The 17,251-nt window shown below is 47.1% G+C and overlaps 2 protein-coding genes across 2 annotated transcripts; both read right to left on the reverse strand.

Moving 5' to 3' along the window:
- Nucleotides 1-939: 939 nt before the first annotated feature.
- Nucleotides 940-2,263, reverse strand: LOC111139844 (gastrula zinc finger protein XlCGF7.1-like). Its single transcript, XM_022492253.1, is given in 4 exon segments — nucleotides 940-1,270; nucleotides 1,272-1,793; nucleotides 1,962-2,074; nucleotides 2,125-2,263. Coding segments are annotated over 4 exon segments (966 nt in total). The 3' UTR covers nucleotides 940-1,078.
- Nucleotides 2,264-3,604: 1,341 nt separating this feature from the next.
- On the reverse strand, nucleotides 3,605-12,305 carry LOC111139877 (zinc finger protein 256-like). The gene is made up of 3 exons (XM_022492305.1): nucleotides 12,167-12,305; nucleotides 9,699-9,825; nucleotides 3,605-3,916 (listed from the first exon to the last, which is right to left on the reverse strand). The coding sequence occupies exons 1-3, from the start codon at nucleotides 12,197-12,199 to the stop codon at nucleotides 3,672-3,674; spliced, it is 405 nt and encodes a 134-aa protein (XP_022348013.1). The 5' UTR covers nucleotides 12,200-12,305; the 3' UTR covers nucleotides 3,605-3,671.
- Nucleotides 12,306-17,251: the final 4,946 nt, after the last annotated feature.

The following is a 17,251-nucleotide window of genomic DNA, read 5'->3' on the forward strand; positions in this document are numbered from 1 at the left end:
TCTCAGTACACATCATGTCCACCAGAGAATGACAAAGCAAAGTGGTCAGCATCACTAAGCCGGGTGGTGACAGATGTTCATTATTGGGACCATCCAGGTGACAGAGGTGAAATGACTTCTGTCACAAAATCTGGCAGGGACTCCAGCAATGACCTCGGACACATCAGAACATACAACTTCTGAACATTTCCCAAATAGTTGGAATTTCGGGAAGTAACTCTGCTGTGGACGTGCAGGTGAACAAAGCTCAATTCAGGAAGGTGGCTGCCTCGTAAGGTTCTCTGCAGCATAATTACACGAAAGAAGGAAATACCATGTTCTTTGCCATTTTAAAGTCTTTCTGCAGTGTGAACTCTCAAGTGTGGAATGAAGACAGATGTCTGGCGCAAGGACTAGTGTCCTTCAGCTCACCCATGTGGTCATGCTCCGAGGTGACCTCCGATTTTTATGAAAAAGTATCTTTGCCCAAAACATTACCTACACTCTTCACGTGTTTCTTAGCTCAGGCTGCTCTAACAAAATACGATAAACTGGGTGGCTTGTAAGCAACAAAAATTTCTCACTTCTGGAGGCTAGCTATCTCCCATTACATTCTCCATATAGCCTGGTTTTGTGTCTCATGAGGACCAGCTTCCTGATTTATAGAAGATCTCAAAGGGTCCTCACACAATTGACAGGGGAAGTAGGCTGTCTCAGAATACTTCCAACAGGGACGCCTGGGTGGCTCAGTTGGTTAAGCAGCTGCCTTCAGCTCAGGTCATGATCCCAGCGTCCTGGGATCGAGTCCCACATCGGGCTCCTTGCTCAGCAGGGAGCTTGCTTCTCCCTCTGCCTCTGCCTGCCATTCTGTCTGCCTGTGCTTGCTCTCTCTCCCTCTCTCTCTCTCTCTGACAAATAAATAAATAAAATAAAATCTTAAAAAAAAAAAAAAGAATACTTCCAACACATTAACACCATTCATTAGGAATTCACACACATGATCCATTTTAGTATCAATTACCTCCCAAAGACATCATCTGCTACTCCTACTGCATTAGAGGACAGGAGTCAACATAGCAACATTAGAGAACAGAACCCTTTAGTTCACGTTTTCACCCACACAGACTTTATCTACTGTGTACTTTCTCATGCTGAATGAGATTAGAAATTTAGCTGAAAGATTCCCCACATCCCCACTACTCCTAAGGTCTTTTTCCAGTGTGAACTCTGTGATGATAATTGAGCGCACCATAACTGAAAAAAGATTTCCCACATTCACAGCAAGCATAAGGCCTTTCTCCTGTGTGAATTCTCTGGTGTTGAATGAATGTTGACTTGTACTTCAACAATTTCCCACATTCATTGCACTTGTAAGGCTTTTCACCTGAGTGAACCTTTATGTGTACATTCAGGGTATTTCTTTGGAAGAAGGATTTGCCACATTCACTGCACTCATAAGGCCTTTTTCCAGTGTGAAGTCTCTGGTGAGAACGGAGGAGGGAACGAGAAGTGAAAGATTTCCCACATTCACTGCACTTATAAGGCCTTTCTCCAGTGTGAACTCTCTGGTGATCACGGAGATAAGAACTACAAGTAAAAGATTTCCCACAATCACTACAATCGTAAGGACTTACTGCAAGGTGACTCTGATGATGACACCGGAGGGCGCGGCTATAACTAAAAGATTTCCCACATTCACTGCGCAGGTAAGGTTTTTCTCCTGTATGAATTCTCTGGTGTTGAATGAAAGTTGACTTATAGTTCAAAGATATCCCACATTCATTACATTTGTAAGGCCTTTCACCTGAGTGAACCTTGATATGTACATTGAGACTATTCCTTCGGGAAAAGGACTTGCCACATTCGCTGCATTCGTAAGGCCTTTCACTATTGTGAACTTTCTCGTGAGAACGAAGGTGAGAAGCAGTGGTAAAAGATCTCCCATAGTCACTGCACTCATATGGCCGTTCTTCAGTGTGAACTCTCTGGTGGGAATGAAGGGCAGATTTAAAAGTAAAAGATTTCCCACAATCACGGCATTCATGAGGACGGTCTCCAGTGTGAATTCTCTGGTGTTCAATGAATGTTGAGTTGACTTACACTTCAGTGATTTCCCACACTCATTACACTTGTAAGGCTTTTCACCTGAGTGGACCTTTAGGTGCACGCTCAGGCTATTTCTTCGGACAAAAGACTTGCCACATTCACTGCACTCATAAGGTCTCTCTCCAGTGTGAACTCTGGTGAAAATGGAGGGCCGAATTAGCAGTGAAAGATTTCCCATATTCATTGCACTCATAAGGCCTTTCTCCAGTGTGAACTCTCTGGTGATCACGGAGGACAGACCTTGTGGTAAAGGACTTCCCACATTCACTGCACTTATAAGGCCTTTCTCTAGTGTGAACTCTCTGGTGACAATGAAGGACAGAACTAGTGGCAAAAGATTTCCTACATTCACTGCATTCATAAGGCCTCTCTCCCGTGTGAATTCTCTGGTGTTTAATCAACGCTGACTTACATTTTAAAGATTTCCCACATTCATTACACTTATAAGGCTTTTTACCTGAGTGAATCTTTATGTGTACTTTGAGAATATTTCTTCGGACAAAGGACTTGCCACATTCACTGCATTCATAAGGCCTTTCTCCTGTGTGAATTCTATGATGATAATGGAGAGGAGTCCTATAGATAAAAGATTTCCCACATTCACTGCACTCATAAGGCCTTTCTCCTGTGTGAACTCTCTGGTGTTTAATCAAAGTTGACTTCCACTTAAAAGATTTCTCACATTCATTACACTTATAAGGCCTTTCACCTGAGTGAATCTTTACATGTTCTTTGAGGCTATACCTTCAGACAAAGGACTTGCCACATTCACTGCACTCATAAGGCCTTTCTGCTGTGTGAACTCTCTGGTGAGCACAGAGAATCAAACTAGTGGTAAAACATTTCCCACAATCACTGCACTCATACAGTCTTTCCCCTGTGTGAGTTCTCTTATGATGTGAGAGGGCAGGCATAGAGGGAAAAGATTTTGCACAGCAACAACACTTATATAACCATTCTCCAGACTGAACCCTATGACTAATCAACACTGAGCTACTGCTAACAGATTCTGCACACCCGCTACAAACATAACTTTTTCCTCCACTGTGCCATCTCTGGGGATGAAGAAGGACAGATTTGCAGCCTAAGAATCTCCCACATTTGCCGCACGTGTACTGCCTGGATCCACTGTGAGTCCTTCCATGTTGACTGTGGGTTGACCTCTGCCAAAGTGATTTTCCATATTTCCCAAACTTACGTCTTTTTCCAGTATGGTATCTCTGGTGTATGGCAAATAAGGATTTGTACCTGAAAGTTTTCCCACATTCACTGCACACAAAGGACTGTCCTCCAAGGTGGACACCCTGGTCCCGAGTATGTGTGTGTTTGGGAACAAAGGCGTTCTTGCATCCTCCCCAAGCACGACTGCTTCCACGCTGTAATGCTGCCCTGCACTGGGGGATCGTGTGTGGCTTCTCCCCAGTACGAGTGGCCTCTTGCCCCAGATGCCCTGAGCCAGACAGCAAGTCCTTCTCAACCTCTCCATAAGTAAAGGGCTTTCCCAAACCATCAAATCCCCAGCTCTTGACAACAGAGGCCCTGTCCACACGGCTTCTGAATGGTTTTGCTCCCGCGGGCTGCTCCTGCTACTCCAACTTCACACTGAAAGAAAATCGTTTCCTGCAGGCCCCACACCTCAACCGTTTCTGGCCATTTTCTTTCCCCTGGAGCTCAGCCAAGTGGAAAATGTCTCTCAAGACGGGACCACACATCTCACAGGGGTGGGTCTTCCGGGAAGACAGAGTGGCCCTGGGCGTCCCGGTCTGGGACACGCCTACAGAAGCGCTCTGTGCAAAGGGGGCCTCCTCATCCTCTGCTCCATAGCAGCAACCTGAAGGCAGAGAAACGCTTGTGAAATATGTGCTGGCTGTAGCGCGGGGTGAACCCATCACACACACGCATCTGTCTCATGGGGGCACAAGTGTATAAGATGCTTTTCCAGCAAAGGAGATGCAATTCATTTGAAGGAGTGCTTGCTGTACATTACTGGGCCCCAAAAGTTGTTGAGAGCACACTAAAAGGACAAAAAACTAGGGTATGACACAAGGAGGAGAGCCATGGTTTAAACCTTACTTCTCTTCACACAAGTTTGTGTAGGACTAGTTCTGCTGGTATTATTTGTCTAAGTACAAGGCTGCAGGAAAATCTAATCACAATAAATCTGCTGATCTTCAATGTCAGTTTAAGGAAATGTGAAGGGGGTGCCTGGGTGGGTCCGTCTGTTAAGCATCTGCCTTCAGCTCATGTATGATCCCAAGGTTCTAGGATCGAGCCCCACATCAGGCTCGCTGCTCACAGGGGAGCCTGGTTCTCCCACTCTCTCTCTCTCTCTGCCATTCCCTTTGCTCGTTCTCTCTCAAATTAGTACATAAAATCTGTTGTACAAAATTAAAAAAAAAATAAAGATGTGAGTATCTCATGGTAAAACATTTGGGGGTGAATGCTGGGGTACACACAAAGCAGTGAGAGTAAGAGGTGAGACATGGAGGCCTGAGAAGCACTGATGACCTCTGTATTGGATGTCGTGGAATTACCACTGGAGTCGAACCCAGAATCCACAAACTGTAAACAGTAAGAAGGAGAGACAGAGGTAAGAAGGGGCCATCAGCAATCACACCAAACTCTGGTTAAACAAACAAAGGTGCCCAGTATGGTCTGAAAACAGTGCTGATATCACACATTCTCCACTTCTATTCCCCAGTGAGCATACCTGGTCATGCTAGAGCATGTCCATACTATGACACACAAAGGACTCCTCCCTTTAAGCCTTCCTGAGCAACTACAAGAAGCCAGGAGGATAGAAATAATGAAGGAAAACCAAACTGTCCCAGAGCTCGGGACACTTCAGACACAGAAAAACATCTTATGTGACTGACGTCAGCAGGGTGGGATAATAGAATATACCATTCTTTTTTTTTTAAGATTTTATTTATTTATTTATTTGAGAGAGAGAGAGAGAGAGAGAGAGCGAATGCACAAGCAGGGCAGAGTGGCAGACAGAGGCAGAGAGAGAAACAGGTTCCCTGTAGAGCAAGGAGTCCAATGCAGGACTTGATCCCAGGACCCTGGGATCATGACCTGAGCCAAAGGCAGCAGCTTAACCGACTGAGCCACCCAGGTATCCCTAGAAGATACCATTCTTCACCCCAAAAAAAATCAATTCAACTGTTGTCTATGAATGGCATTCCCTCAGAGGGTGCAACAGTGTCACTAAGACTGAGCAGTACACAGTGGAGGTTAAAAAGGCACAAGCACACAGAAAAGACAACTGCAGACTGTTACCAGAGACATGGGGGGTGGGTAAGAAATAAGGGCTGAGATTATCTCTGTCAGCCACAGGGTGTGTGCTATGCAGTCCCTGCTCAGCAGAGCCTCCAGCTTCCTGCTCCACAGGGGACACTTGAACACCTGCCACCAACTCAACCAAAGCCTAAAGCCCAAGCAATCTTCAGAAAGATCAAAGCTGAAGGCAGCATATTTTAGATTTCAAAGTATATTATGAAGCTACTGGATTCAAAATAATAGCACACTGGCTTAAATAGAGTTCAAGGGAACAAAATACAAATTCCAGAAGTAAACATTCGTATATACAGTCAGCTAATCTTTGGCAATTATGCCAAAGGGATAATTGGGAAGAATTCTACACTAGGGAAGAATAATCTCTTTAATAATGTTGTGAAATCTACCGGGAGCCCCAGGGGGCACATTTGGTTGAGCTTCGACTCCTGGTTTCAGTGAGGTAGAGATCTCAGGGTCATGAGAGCAATCCTGCATCTGTCAGCTTAGAGCCTACTTGGGACTATCTATCTCCCTCTCCCCGCCATTATCTCTGTCTCTCTGTAAAATAAATAAATGTTTAAAATACTGTTTTGAAGGGCGCCAGGGTGGTTCTGTGTTGAGCACCTGATTCTTGGTTTCACCTCAGGTCATGAACTACCGGTTTTGAGATAAAGCTGGCACCGGACTCCACGCACACTGCTGAGTCTGCTTTGGATTCATTTTCCCTCTTCCTCAGCCCCTCCCTGCTTGCTCTCTCTGAAATAAATAAATAAATAAATCTTTAAAAAATGGTAATAAAATATTGCTGTGAAATTTAAATATCCAAATGAAAAAACAATGAAACTTGATCCCTATCCTTTTTACAAATGGAAATGAAGTTGAAATTGACTACTTAAACATATGACCTTTAACCCTAAAACTCCTAGGGAAAAAAAAAAGCCTCCTTAACCTTATTCCTCCCAGTGATTTTTTGAATAGGACATCTAAAACATACACAACAAAAGCAAAAAACTACAAGTACCACCATATCTAATTGAAAAGTTGCATCACAGCCAGTGAAACCCACAAGAATAAAAAGGATGTACAAGTGGCTAACACGTGCTCACAATCACGAATCTTCAGGTAAATGAAAACCAAAACCATGGGAGCCTAGGGGGCTCAGACAGTTAAGTGTCTGCTTTTGGCTCAGGTCATGATCTTGGGGTCCTGGGATCAAGTCCGACGTAGGGCTCCTTGCTCAGTGGACAGTACTCCCTCTCCCTCTATCCCTCCTCCCCCCTCAGGCTCTTGCTCTCTCAAATAAGTACCTTAAAAAGCCAAACCAAAACATCCCAAAACCACAAGATATCACCTCGTACCTATTAACATGGCTATTACCAAAAAGACAAAAGGTAACTTGCTGGTCAGGACGTGCAGAAAAAAATGACATCGGAATACTACTGCTGCTGGGAATGTCAAGAGGGAAGTCATTATGGAAAATATTAGGGAGGGGTGCCTAGATGGCTCAGTGGGTTAAGCCTCTGCCTTCAGCTCAGGTCATGGTTTCAGGGTCCTGGGATCGAGCCCCACATCGGACTCCTTGCTCAGCGGGGAGCCTACCTCTCCCTCTCCCTCCGTCTGCTTACTTGTAATCTCTATCTCTCTGTCAAATAAATAAATAAAATCTTAAAAAAAAAAAAAAAAAAGAAAAGAAAATATTAGGGAGACCCACCAAAATCTGAAAATATAACTGTGCTATAGTCTACCACTGCCATTTCTAGGTACATATCCCAAGGAAACAGAATCAGTATCTCCACAACCAATCCGAACATGAATATCCACTGCAGTACAATTCACAAAGCCAACAGATGGACACATCAGTAGATGTGTATGAGTGTTTAAAGCGACAAAGAAGGGATGCCCTGGCTGGCTTAGCTGGTAGAGCATCCAACTCTTGATCTCAGGATGGTGAGTTCAAACTCCAGACTGGGTATGGAGTCTATGTAAGAAAACACAATAAAAAAAAATAAACTGTATTTAAATGAAAAAATAAAGAGACAAAGAACAATTAGGACACACACGTACATGGGCAGGAATATTCAGCCATAAAAAAGGCAACATTGCCACTTTCCACAGACGAACCTGGAAAACATTATGCAGGGCCAAATCAGCCCCACAGCAACATACAAACCTTGTATGGTACCACTTATATGAGCATTGCTTAAAAGAGAAAGAAATCAAACTCACTGATACAGAAAGTAGAAAGCCAGAAGCTAAGGACTGAGGGAAGTGGAGCAACGCCAGTCAGGGATACACACATCCACTGATAAGATGAGTAAGTACAACAGATTGATTACAAATGTTAATATTGTATTCTATACTTGAAATTTGCTAACAGGGTAAATACTAAGTTTTTCAACCACCACCAACAAAAAAGGTAATTATGTCAAGTGATTGTGTGTTTTAACTTCACTTTGTTAATAATCTTTTTTTTTTTTAATTTTATTTATTTATTTGACAGACAGAGATCACAAGCAGGCAGAGAGGCAGACAGAGAGAGAGGAGGAAGCAGGCTCCCTGCCGAGCAGAGAACCAGACGTGGGACTCGATCCCAGGACCCTGAGACCACGACCTGAGCCGAAGGCAGCGGCTTAACCCACTGAGCCACCCAGGCGCCCACTTTGTTAATAATCTTATAAAGTAGGGGTGCCTGGGTACTGCACTGGTTCTAGCACCCAACTCATGGTTGTGGCTCAACTTGTGATGTTTGGGTTGTGATACTGAGGCCCCGCCTCGGGCTCCACTCTCAGCAGAGTGTCAGCTTGGGATTTTCTCTTCCTTTCCCCTCCACTCAGCTTGTGCACATGTGCACACAAACTCTCATGCTCACTCTCTCTCAAATACATAAATAAAAAGAAATTAGAGGTGCCTGGGTGGCTCAGTTTTTGAGCATCTGCCTTTGGCTCAGGACATGATCCCAGGGTCCTGGGATGAAGCCCTGCATTGGGCTCCCTCCTTCTCCCTATCTCACTCCCCCTGCTTGTATTCCCTCTCCTGCTCTCTTTCTCAAATTAATAAATAAAATCTTAAAAAAAAAAAAAAGAAATCTTACAGTAGTCTGTTTAAAAAATTTTTTTAAAAGATTTTATTTATTTATTTCACAGACAGAGATCACAAGTAGGCAAAGAGGCAGGCAGAGAGAGAGGAGGAAACAGGCTCCCTGCTGAGCAGAGAGCCCGATGCAGAGCTCCATCCTAGGACCCATGACCTGAGCCGAAGGCAGAGGCTTTAACACACTGAGCCACCCAGGCGCCCCCTGTTTAAAAATTTTTTTTTAAAAATTACACTAATCTTGGGACGCCTGGGTGGCTCAGTTGGTTGAGCAGCTGCCTTCGGCTCAGGTCATGATCCCAGCGTCCTGGGATCGAGTCCCATATCGGGCTCCTTGCTCATCGGGGAGCCTGTTTCTCCCTTTGCCTCTGCCTGCCATTCTTTCTGCCTGTGCTTGCTCTCTCTCCCTCTCTCTCTCTCTGACAAATAAATAAATAAAATCTTAAAAAAAAAAATGACACTAATCTCAATGTATATCAATTTATCATGTAATAAAATTCCAATAATATAATCTTATTGGTCAATCATACCTCAACAAAGCTCATGGGATAGGGGCAGGTGGAAGAAGAGATGTAAACACTACTAAAAAAACCAAACAGGACAGGGGCAACTGGGTGGCTCAGTGGGTGAAAGCCTCTGCCTTCAGCTCAGGTCATGATCCCAGGGTCCTGGGATCGAGCCCCACATTGGGCTATCTCTGTGGGCAGCCTGCTTCCTCCTCTCTCTCTGCCTGCCTGTCTGCCTACTTGTGATCTCTGTCAAATAAATAAATAAATCTTCAAAAAAAACCAAGAACAATACAGGGCAGTCTTGAGAAGTAACCCATGGTTCACATAAGCAGTAAACATGTCCATGCCTCCAATTTCAGGCACAGGCAGGCACAGGGAAATGTCACCTAAGGGAGGGGTCAAAACCTAGACCATCAATGAGTCACGGACCTAGATACAGGGTCCCAGCCAGGGAGAGGGCAAGCAAGATGCATTCCATCAGCCTCAATGCACGACCACTGACCCGCGATCTTACCCGATCAGGGCTCAGCGCAGAGGGTACTGGGGCTGCAGGCAGACAGAAGGGCACACCAACAACTCAGGGCCAGCAACAAAAGCAACTGCCCAGAAAGCTGGGGAAGCACGCAGTGAACACAATCCACACCAGAGAAGGACAACCCTCCCCTGGAGAATGGAGGATTGGAGTCCACAGGATACAGAGTCCAGGGCAGGTCAAGGGGACGCTGAGGGCCTTACCCAGTGACGATACAAGTGCAAAGTTCTCCAGCATCACATGGTGGTACAGCCGTCTCTGAGCCTCATCAAGAAGCCTCCACTCCTTCCAGGGGAAGTACACGGCCACGTCCTCAAAGGTCACACCACACTACCATGAAAGGAAAACATGGAACCTAAGCATTCTCTCTCTGAGAACCCACCAGCCAACCCACACACCCACACCAGTCTCTCCTGCCAGCCCAGTTCCCCTCCTCAGATAAACACCAGGTCCTGGTGCCTCTAATGCTGCTCTCCTCTCACCTTCCCACCAATCACTGTTCAGTGCTCAGCAATAACACGCAGGGGACACATGGAAGCAATGTGGCCTGCAAGTCCCATCCTCCTGCCAGGATATTCCCATGGAGTCTCCCAGGTCATGCCCTCAAGACAGCCAATTACAAGCCCTGCTCTGCCAGGACGTCTTCAATACCAGGGCCCTGAGGCCCTTAGCTCACACTTCTTCTCCAGGTCTACATGATTCTGTAGACTGTACCTCTCATGTCTTCAGACCCCACAGAAGAAAGCCCACACCTTCCAAAGGATTCTCCCTTGACTCACACTTGTCCTTGTCACTTGACAACCAATGGATATGTGACAAACTGAAACAGGTTCCACTACCACCCCAGTACTCCCATGGGTCCCAACTGAGGGAAAGCCTCAAATGCTGCTGAGAAGCCTCCTCACCTGCCTCTAATCCTCCCTGCAGTACGACACTCACAACCACTGTCAACCTAGGGTGCTCCTACACCGTCTTCTACTTCTCTGCTGCCCATGCTGGCCCTCGACAATCAGGAACCAACCATCCTCTACTGAACCTTTGTGAAAACCCTAGCACTAAGGGTCTCCCTGCCAGGCACAGAGAACCACGAATCACATTTGCCCCAGACCTTTTCTGGCACGAAGACTCTGAAACACCCCAGACACGGTAAAAGCTGACCACAAAATTCTGCTGAAGCCCTAGAACACGGAAGAGAGAACAGCCCCAGTCTCACTGTCATCTTGTCTCAATCTTCGATGTCCTCAGCCATCTCTTCCAATCATCCCAAGCAACCCTGACCATCATCTGCCAGATCTTTCTCTCTCCTTCACCCATGGTGACAATGCCTGTCAACCACTACCACATTCATTCCATTCTTCCACACAACGTAGCAGGATACTGAACCTACTAGCAGCTTTGTCATTACACTCTGTGTTCCGTTCCTAAATGTGATCCAAATCTCCACCCGGGTCCACATCAGAACCATCACTTTTCAAACCCTCCATAGGAAACTTTCCCTACTGTCCCAAGCTTTGCCATCCAGCTCACTAGTTTTTCCATGACTCACATTTTTCTGACACATCTGAGACTGTAAACAAGGTCAAAACAATGTAGGACATCCCCCAGAAAAATCAACCTATGCTACCTTTAATTCAGTTAATGGGAGCTTCCGTTCCTTCAGCTGTTAGGAACTGTGAAAATCAGTAACTGCAAACTTCACTAAAATGGAGTCAGGAGGTTGCAGCAGAGGGAGCTCTCAGGCACTGCCACAGTGATCAAGGGCAGACGGAAGAAGAAGACAGTGACTTGACCTGGAATGGGCACACTCCTTCACTAGCACAGACCAAGAAAGACAGTCTTTCCCGATCACCCACCCAACAGTCAGCCACCGGGAAGCTACGACTCCCACCTTATTCCCATCGCCTCAGAGTTGGTAACAGCCTTCCCGACTTCGTCCCTTTCCCCTTAAAAAGCACGACCTCCCTCCTCTTCTCCACACTGGCTACTGCTTTGACTCGGATTCTTCGGTCCCAATCGCTGTTCCCTGTCGCTCCCACAGAAACAACATCTCTGCGGGTAAAATCTCTGCAGTTTTCTCTTCAAGCGTCACCGACCAAAAGCCCCGGGGTTCCCCTCACTCCCCCCGTTCTCCTCTCCCCTGCGACACCCACAATTCGCCTCAGCCCTTCTCCGAGGTTCTCCAACATCCAGGGGGGACACGGTGGCGGTCCCGGCCACTACCAGCGACCACCGCGAGTCCCTCCTGCTGCGCGCCCTGCCTGCGCGCTCACCCCCGGCGGCGGCGCTTCTCCGCGGCCCGAGAAAGCCCCCTGACACCCGGGTTCGACCACCTCCCCTCACCGCCAGCGGACACGGCCTCGGCAGGCAGCGACGGCGCCGGCCTCACCCGCCGCGCCGCACCCTGCTCCTGACAACCAACGCAGCCGCGCCGTCCCCCGTTGGTGGCGCGGGCCCCCTGCAGCCCCCGCCCCGGAGGCCCCTCAGCCCGGAGCCCGCGCCCGCACGCAGCCGGCCGGCGCTCCCACACGGGTCCCCGCCCACCGGCGCCTCCCTGTCCCTGTCCCGGACACCGGGGCCTGGGCCGCAGGGCCGCGAGCAGGCGCCCCGCGCTCGGGCCTTCGGGGTCTGGGTTGGGGGGCCGGCGGGGAGGGCCGGGGGGACAAGTGTTTACCTCATCCGAGTCCCTGGGCGGGGCCGCCGCCATCGGAATCGGTGCGCCGGCAGCGGGCCGGAGGGGAGCGGACACCCGGAGTGAACTGTGTGCGGCGGCGACTGCGTCTCCCGTCGCGTCTTCACGACCAGTCACCCTGACCCTGAACCCGCGTTCCGGAACCTGAAGAGATAAGCAGACGCTAGGAAAGGTAAATACATATACAGCTGGGAACGTAGCCGGAAGTCCCGCCCCCAGCGCATGCACCCGCCTAAGAGTGCCGCGTCCTGTTCCCTCATTGGCTCTGCGTTCTCCCGGCAAGGGCTCTTCCGGGTGGTGTGGCTCCCAGAACTCCCGGGTTTCCGGTAGGGCGTCCTCCACCTGGAATAAGGGAGCTTTGGTCACGTGGCACCCTTAGGGATGCTGGGAAGTGAGGCTCCTACCCACAGGGACCTGCTTTGCTCCTTGTCAAAGGCGGAGAAGAGCCCTTTTTTCAGACTTTATGACGGTCAGTTTCCAAAGTAGAAAACTATTATTTTAGGTGCTTCCAGATTCTTTTACTGATTTAAATAGCATATCATTTCGTACAGCGCTTCAAAAAGAAATGAGCTTGTGCGTGGCTAGAAAGATGTTGCTCATTGAATATTTGCACCCTCAAACATTAGAGTCAGTTTTGGACTGGTTAGGAAGAATGCAAAAAAGTCCCTGTTAAAAAACAAAAATTCAGGGGCGCCTGGGTGGTTCAGTGGGTTAAGCCTCTGGCTTCGGTCAGGTCATGATCTCGGGGTCCAGGGATCGAGCCCCACATCGGGCTCTCTGCTCAGCGGGGAGCCTGCTTACCCCCCCCCCCCCCCGCCTACTTGTGGTCTTTCTGTCAAATAAATAAATAAAATCTTCTAAAAAAAATTCAGCCCAGTACTTTGTAAACTGTTGGCTTTATTCATCCATTTGTGGATTGGGCAGTATCCCATCTGGCAAGCAGAGGGCAGCTCCAAAGCGCTACAGGAAAGGAAAGGTTTTTAAAGGTTGGACAAGAATATCATAAACAGATAAAAAGGGATTATGTCAGATGAGGTCACCTTACTGTGGGGACAAGAGAGTCTTGTTAGGAGAATCCCTCATCTTTCTTTGGGGGGGTGGAGAGACCCCGTCTACGTAGATTGTCTTTTTGGTACTAATCAGAAAATCCCTGAATGAGCTCGGAAACTATTTCTGGGAGAAGTTAAAAGGGCAGTGTGCTTTGGTATTATGCCCTGGTTTGATGACATAGCCTAGCTGAAGTGACTGCATTTGGGCCCATGGTTTCCTCTTTCACACCCTTTACGAGTCTGTTGACATTTAAGGACAAGGATGGTAGCTCACCCTGAATTTCAAGGACAGTGATGCAGTTAGCCTCTGGTTCCACACTAAAACTCTCTTGCCTGTATTGTGATTGTGTCCCATCTATTGAGGAACATTTTTAAAAAGATTTTATGTATTTGTTAGAGAGAGATTGCACACAAGCACAGGGAGCGGCAGGCATAGGAAGTAGGCCACCACCGAGCAAGGAGCCCAATGAGCGACTGGATCCCAGGACCCTGGGATCATGACCTGAGCTGAAGGCAGATGCTTAACCGACTGAACCAACACTTTTTTTTTAAGATTTTATTTATTTATTTGACAGACAGAGATCACAGGTAGGCAGAGAGGCAGTCAGAGAGGAAGGGAAGCAGACTCCCCGCTGAGCAGAGAGCCCGATGCGGAGCTCGATCCCAGGACCCTGGGACCATGACCTGAGCTGAAGGCAGAGGCTTTAACACACTGAGCCACCCAGGCGCTCCTGAGCCAACACTTTTATCCATATATTTCCATGTACTCAATTCCTTTTAGGAGTCTGACATCATCCCAAACAGTGCAATTTAACCAATGCTATTTTGGGTACTAAACACATGTTGCAATTTGCAGTTGGAGCAAGTGTGCAAAGGGAGAATCTGAGCCCTAAAATAAAGGGTTATATGAACCCGATGAACTCACCTCCTTGCTGGGAACTGACTCTTCTTTCTTGAGGCACTGGCAGTGGTGTTACTTTAGGAATTGAAGTTATCTCCAAAAACAGTGGTGAAATGCACATTTGGGAAAGCAGTTCATAACGTTTATTGAGCTACTTCAAGACAGTGGCAGGGTAGCTATGGGGAAAGCCACATTCCATCTTCCTGCACATTGATAAAAGCTTAGAAACAATCATAATCTCATAGTACTTTTAGAAGAAACCTTAAGAAGTGAGAAAGGATAGAATCAAACTGAGCACTTGACTCTGCTAGACTAATGTGGCTGGACATTATGTGGCTTTTATCTCCAAATTTTGACCTTTTCATTCTTGAAAATATTGAACAATGCTGCTCTCGTCCTTCAGAGTAAACAGCCGGTCGTTTTACTAGCAAATTGAGTTTATTCAGGAATGACAGAAGAATTTCAGGACAGCAGGGCAAAGCACAAGCAATTCTGAAGATATAGAAGGAAAGTTAGCTTTTATGAGGGTTTAAGAGAAGCATGGGGAGGTTTGCTCTCAATAAAGGTTTATTGAAAAAAATGAATTTCTAGTTGTGACAATGTTTCATTGGCTGCGTGGCCCTGGTTAGTGTGTGGTTGCTGGGGCAAGGAGAGATCATCCTTTTGGTTCAAAGCAGATTAAATTCCTACTGAGAAAGCATCCTCCCTTGTCAAGTAAAAATAATATTCCTTTTTTCAGCTGCTTATTCATTCCTCCCTGTGTAAATGCTCCATTTTATTTTTTTAATAGATCTTATTTATTTATTTGGGTGTGAGAGAGGAGAAGTGGGGGAGGGGAGAGGGAGAGACAGGGGTTATATCTCATGATCCTGAGTTCATGACCTGAGCCAAAATCAAGAGTCAAATGCTTAAGATTGAGCCACCCAGGTGCCCCATTAAAGCTCCATTTTGAATGTGGTTTCCTTCACTAATTTTAACACCACTTTGGAGACTTGAGGAAATTTATGATACCCAGAATAGTTAACATGAGAGGGAAATTGAAATGTCATGTTTAGGGGCACCTGGGTGGCTCAGTAACCTGGACCAGTTAAGTGTCTGCCTTGGGCTCAGGTCATGACCCTGGGGTTCTAGGACCAAGCCCTGTGTCAAGTTCCCTCCTCAGTGGGGAGTCTGCTTCTCCCTCTCCCCCACCCCTCCCCTTGCTTGAGCTCTCTCTCTCTCCCTCTCTCAAATAAATAAAATCTTTTTTTAAATGGATTTTATTTATTTATTTGAGAGAGAGAGGTCACAAGTAGGCAGAGAAAGAGGTGGAAGCAGGCTCCCCGCTGAGCAGAAAGCCCGATGCAGGGCTCAATCCCAGGACCCTGAGATCATGACCTGAGCTGAAGGCAGAGGCTTAACCACTGAACCACCCAGGCTCTCTCCCTCTCCCTCTCTCAAATAAATAAAATCTTTAAAAAAAAAAAAAAATATCTGGGCGCCTGGGTGGCTCAGTTGGTTGGGCGACTGCCTTCGGCTCGGGTCGTGGTCCTGGAGTCCTGGGATCGAGTCCCGCATCGGACTCCCTGCTCGGCGGGGAGTCTGCTTCTCCCGCTGATCTCTCTCTCCTCTCATGCTCTCTCTCTCTCTCTCAAATAAATAAATAAAATCATTAAAAAAAAGAAATATCTGGGACGCCTGGGTGGCTCAGTTGGTTAAGCAGCTGCCTTCAGCTCAGGTCATGATCCCAGCGTCCTGGGATCGAGTCCCGCATCAGGCTCCTTGCTCGGCAGGGAGCCTGCTTCTCCCTCTGCCTCTGCCTGCCACTCTGTCTGCCTGTACTTGCTCTCTCTCTCTCTCTCTGACAAATAAATAAACAAAATCTTTAAAAAAAAAAAAAAGAAATATCAAAAAAAGAAAAAGAACTGTCATGTTTATTCACTGTTCTAACAAATGTGCACTGAGCACATACTGGTGTCTCAGGATTTCTGGTAGATGCATAGGAGAAATTCAGGCACAAGACAAGCAGTCCTGCCTTCAAATGTCTTGTATTATGCTCAAGGAAAACTCAGGAAACAGGAAAGCAGAATTACTGTTATATTCTATGTTAGAATGAGGTAGGTACAATGGAAACAAGGAGCACACTTGCACACTTGCTCCAACTGCAAATGGCAATGATTTTGTGAGAAAAGGAGTCCAGGTATAATAACCCACTGGGCAGAAAGGAAGCCCTTGTTAATAACAGCATCACTGAGGAAGGATGAGTCCTGCAGGTTTTATTTTCATTAGCTGAAAATTTCAAAGAGCTTATTTGTGCAAACACCAAATGCATTCAGATGGCTCCAAACCAAATTAGGTAAATGCTTTTGTACACAAGAAGGGAAAGCAAAGCAATACGTTATGTGACTGCCTATTGCTTAAGGAATTGTCTTACTTGGAAAACCAGGTGACTGTTTTGTGTGTATGTGTTTTAGGTAGGCTCCATGCCCAGCACAGAGACCAACGTAGACAACTTTGCATGACTGGGCATTTGTAGGTCTCACCATTTAGGCACTTACAAGACTTTGCTCCAGGTTGGGTTTCAGTTTGCCTCTGTAGGTGGTAGAGCATCGGAGCCACTGGCATCTAGTGGCCTCTTTGCTGATTTGCAGTTCCAAGCAAAAGAAGCCAGTGGCTGGTGGCTTCCTGTGGCCTCTCTGCCCTGGAGACCCTGGGGCTCCAGCCCTTTAAGCCTTTAACCTGCTTGGCTCACTGCAGAGACACTCAGCAGGTGTGTGTGAGAACCCTTCGCCCTGCTGCTCCTAACAGTCTGTAGGTCTACAGAGACCCTGTACTGGAGCGTGGAAGGAGGCAGTCTGGCCTTCCTGGAAAAACCTGTTTTCAGTTTCACCTCTGCCCTGCCCTCTCCATCAGCTTTACCTCAGCTCATTGGAAATGCTCATTCTCAGGCACCTGGGTGGCTCAGTGGGTTAAGCCTCTGCCTTCAGCTGAGGTCATGTTCTTGGGGTCCTGGGATGGAGGCCCGCATCGGGCTCTCTGCTCAGCAGGGACCCTGCTTCCCCCGCTCTCTCTGCCTGCCTCTCTGCCTACTTGTGATCTCTCCGTCAAATAAATAAATAAAAATCTTTAAATAAAAAA

This window comes from Enhydra lutris, unplaced genomic scaffold (genome assembly GCF_002288905.1).
Source record: "Enhydra lutris kenyoni isolate GAN:26980312 unplaced genomic scaffold, ASM228890v2 scaffoldscaffold122, whole genome shotgun sequence".
NCBI classification, from domain to species: domain Eukaryota; kingdom Metazoa; phylum Chordata; class Mammalia; order Carnivora; family Mustelidae; genus Enhydra; species Enhydra lutris.

Coding starts and splice junctions, on each gene's coding strand:
- LOC111139877 (XM_022492305.1), bottom strand. CDS start 12,199: ATGGCGGCGGCCCCGCCCAGGGACTCGGATGAG. Junction 9,826..12,166: donor CGCCCAGGGACTCGGATGAG/GTAAACACTTGT, acceptor CTTTCATGGTAG/TGTGGTGTGACCTTTGAGGA. Junction 3,917..9,698: donor TGCACTTGTATCGTCACTGG/GTAAGGCCCTCA, acceptor CTCTGCCTTCAG/GTTGCTGCTATGGAGCAGAG.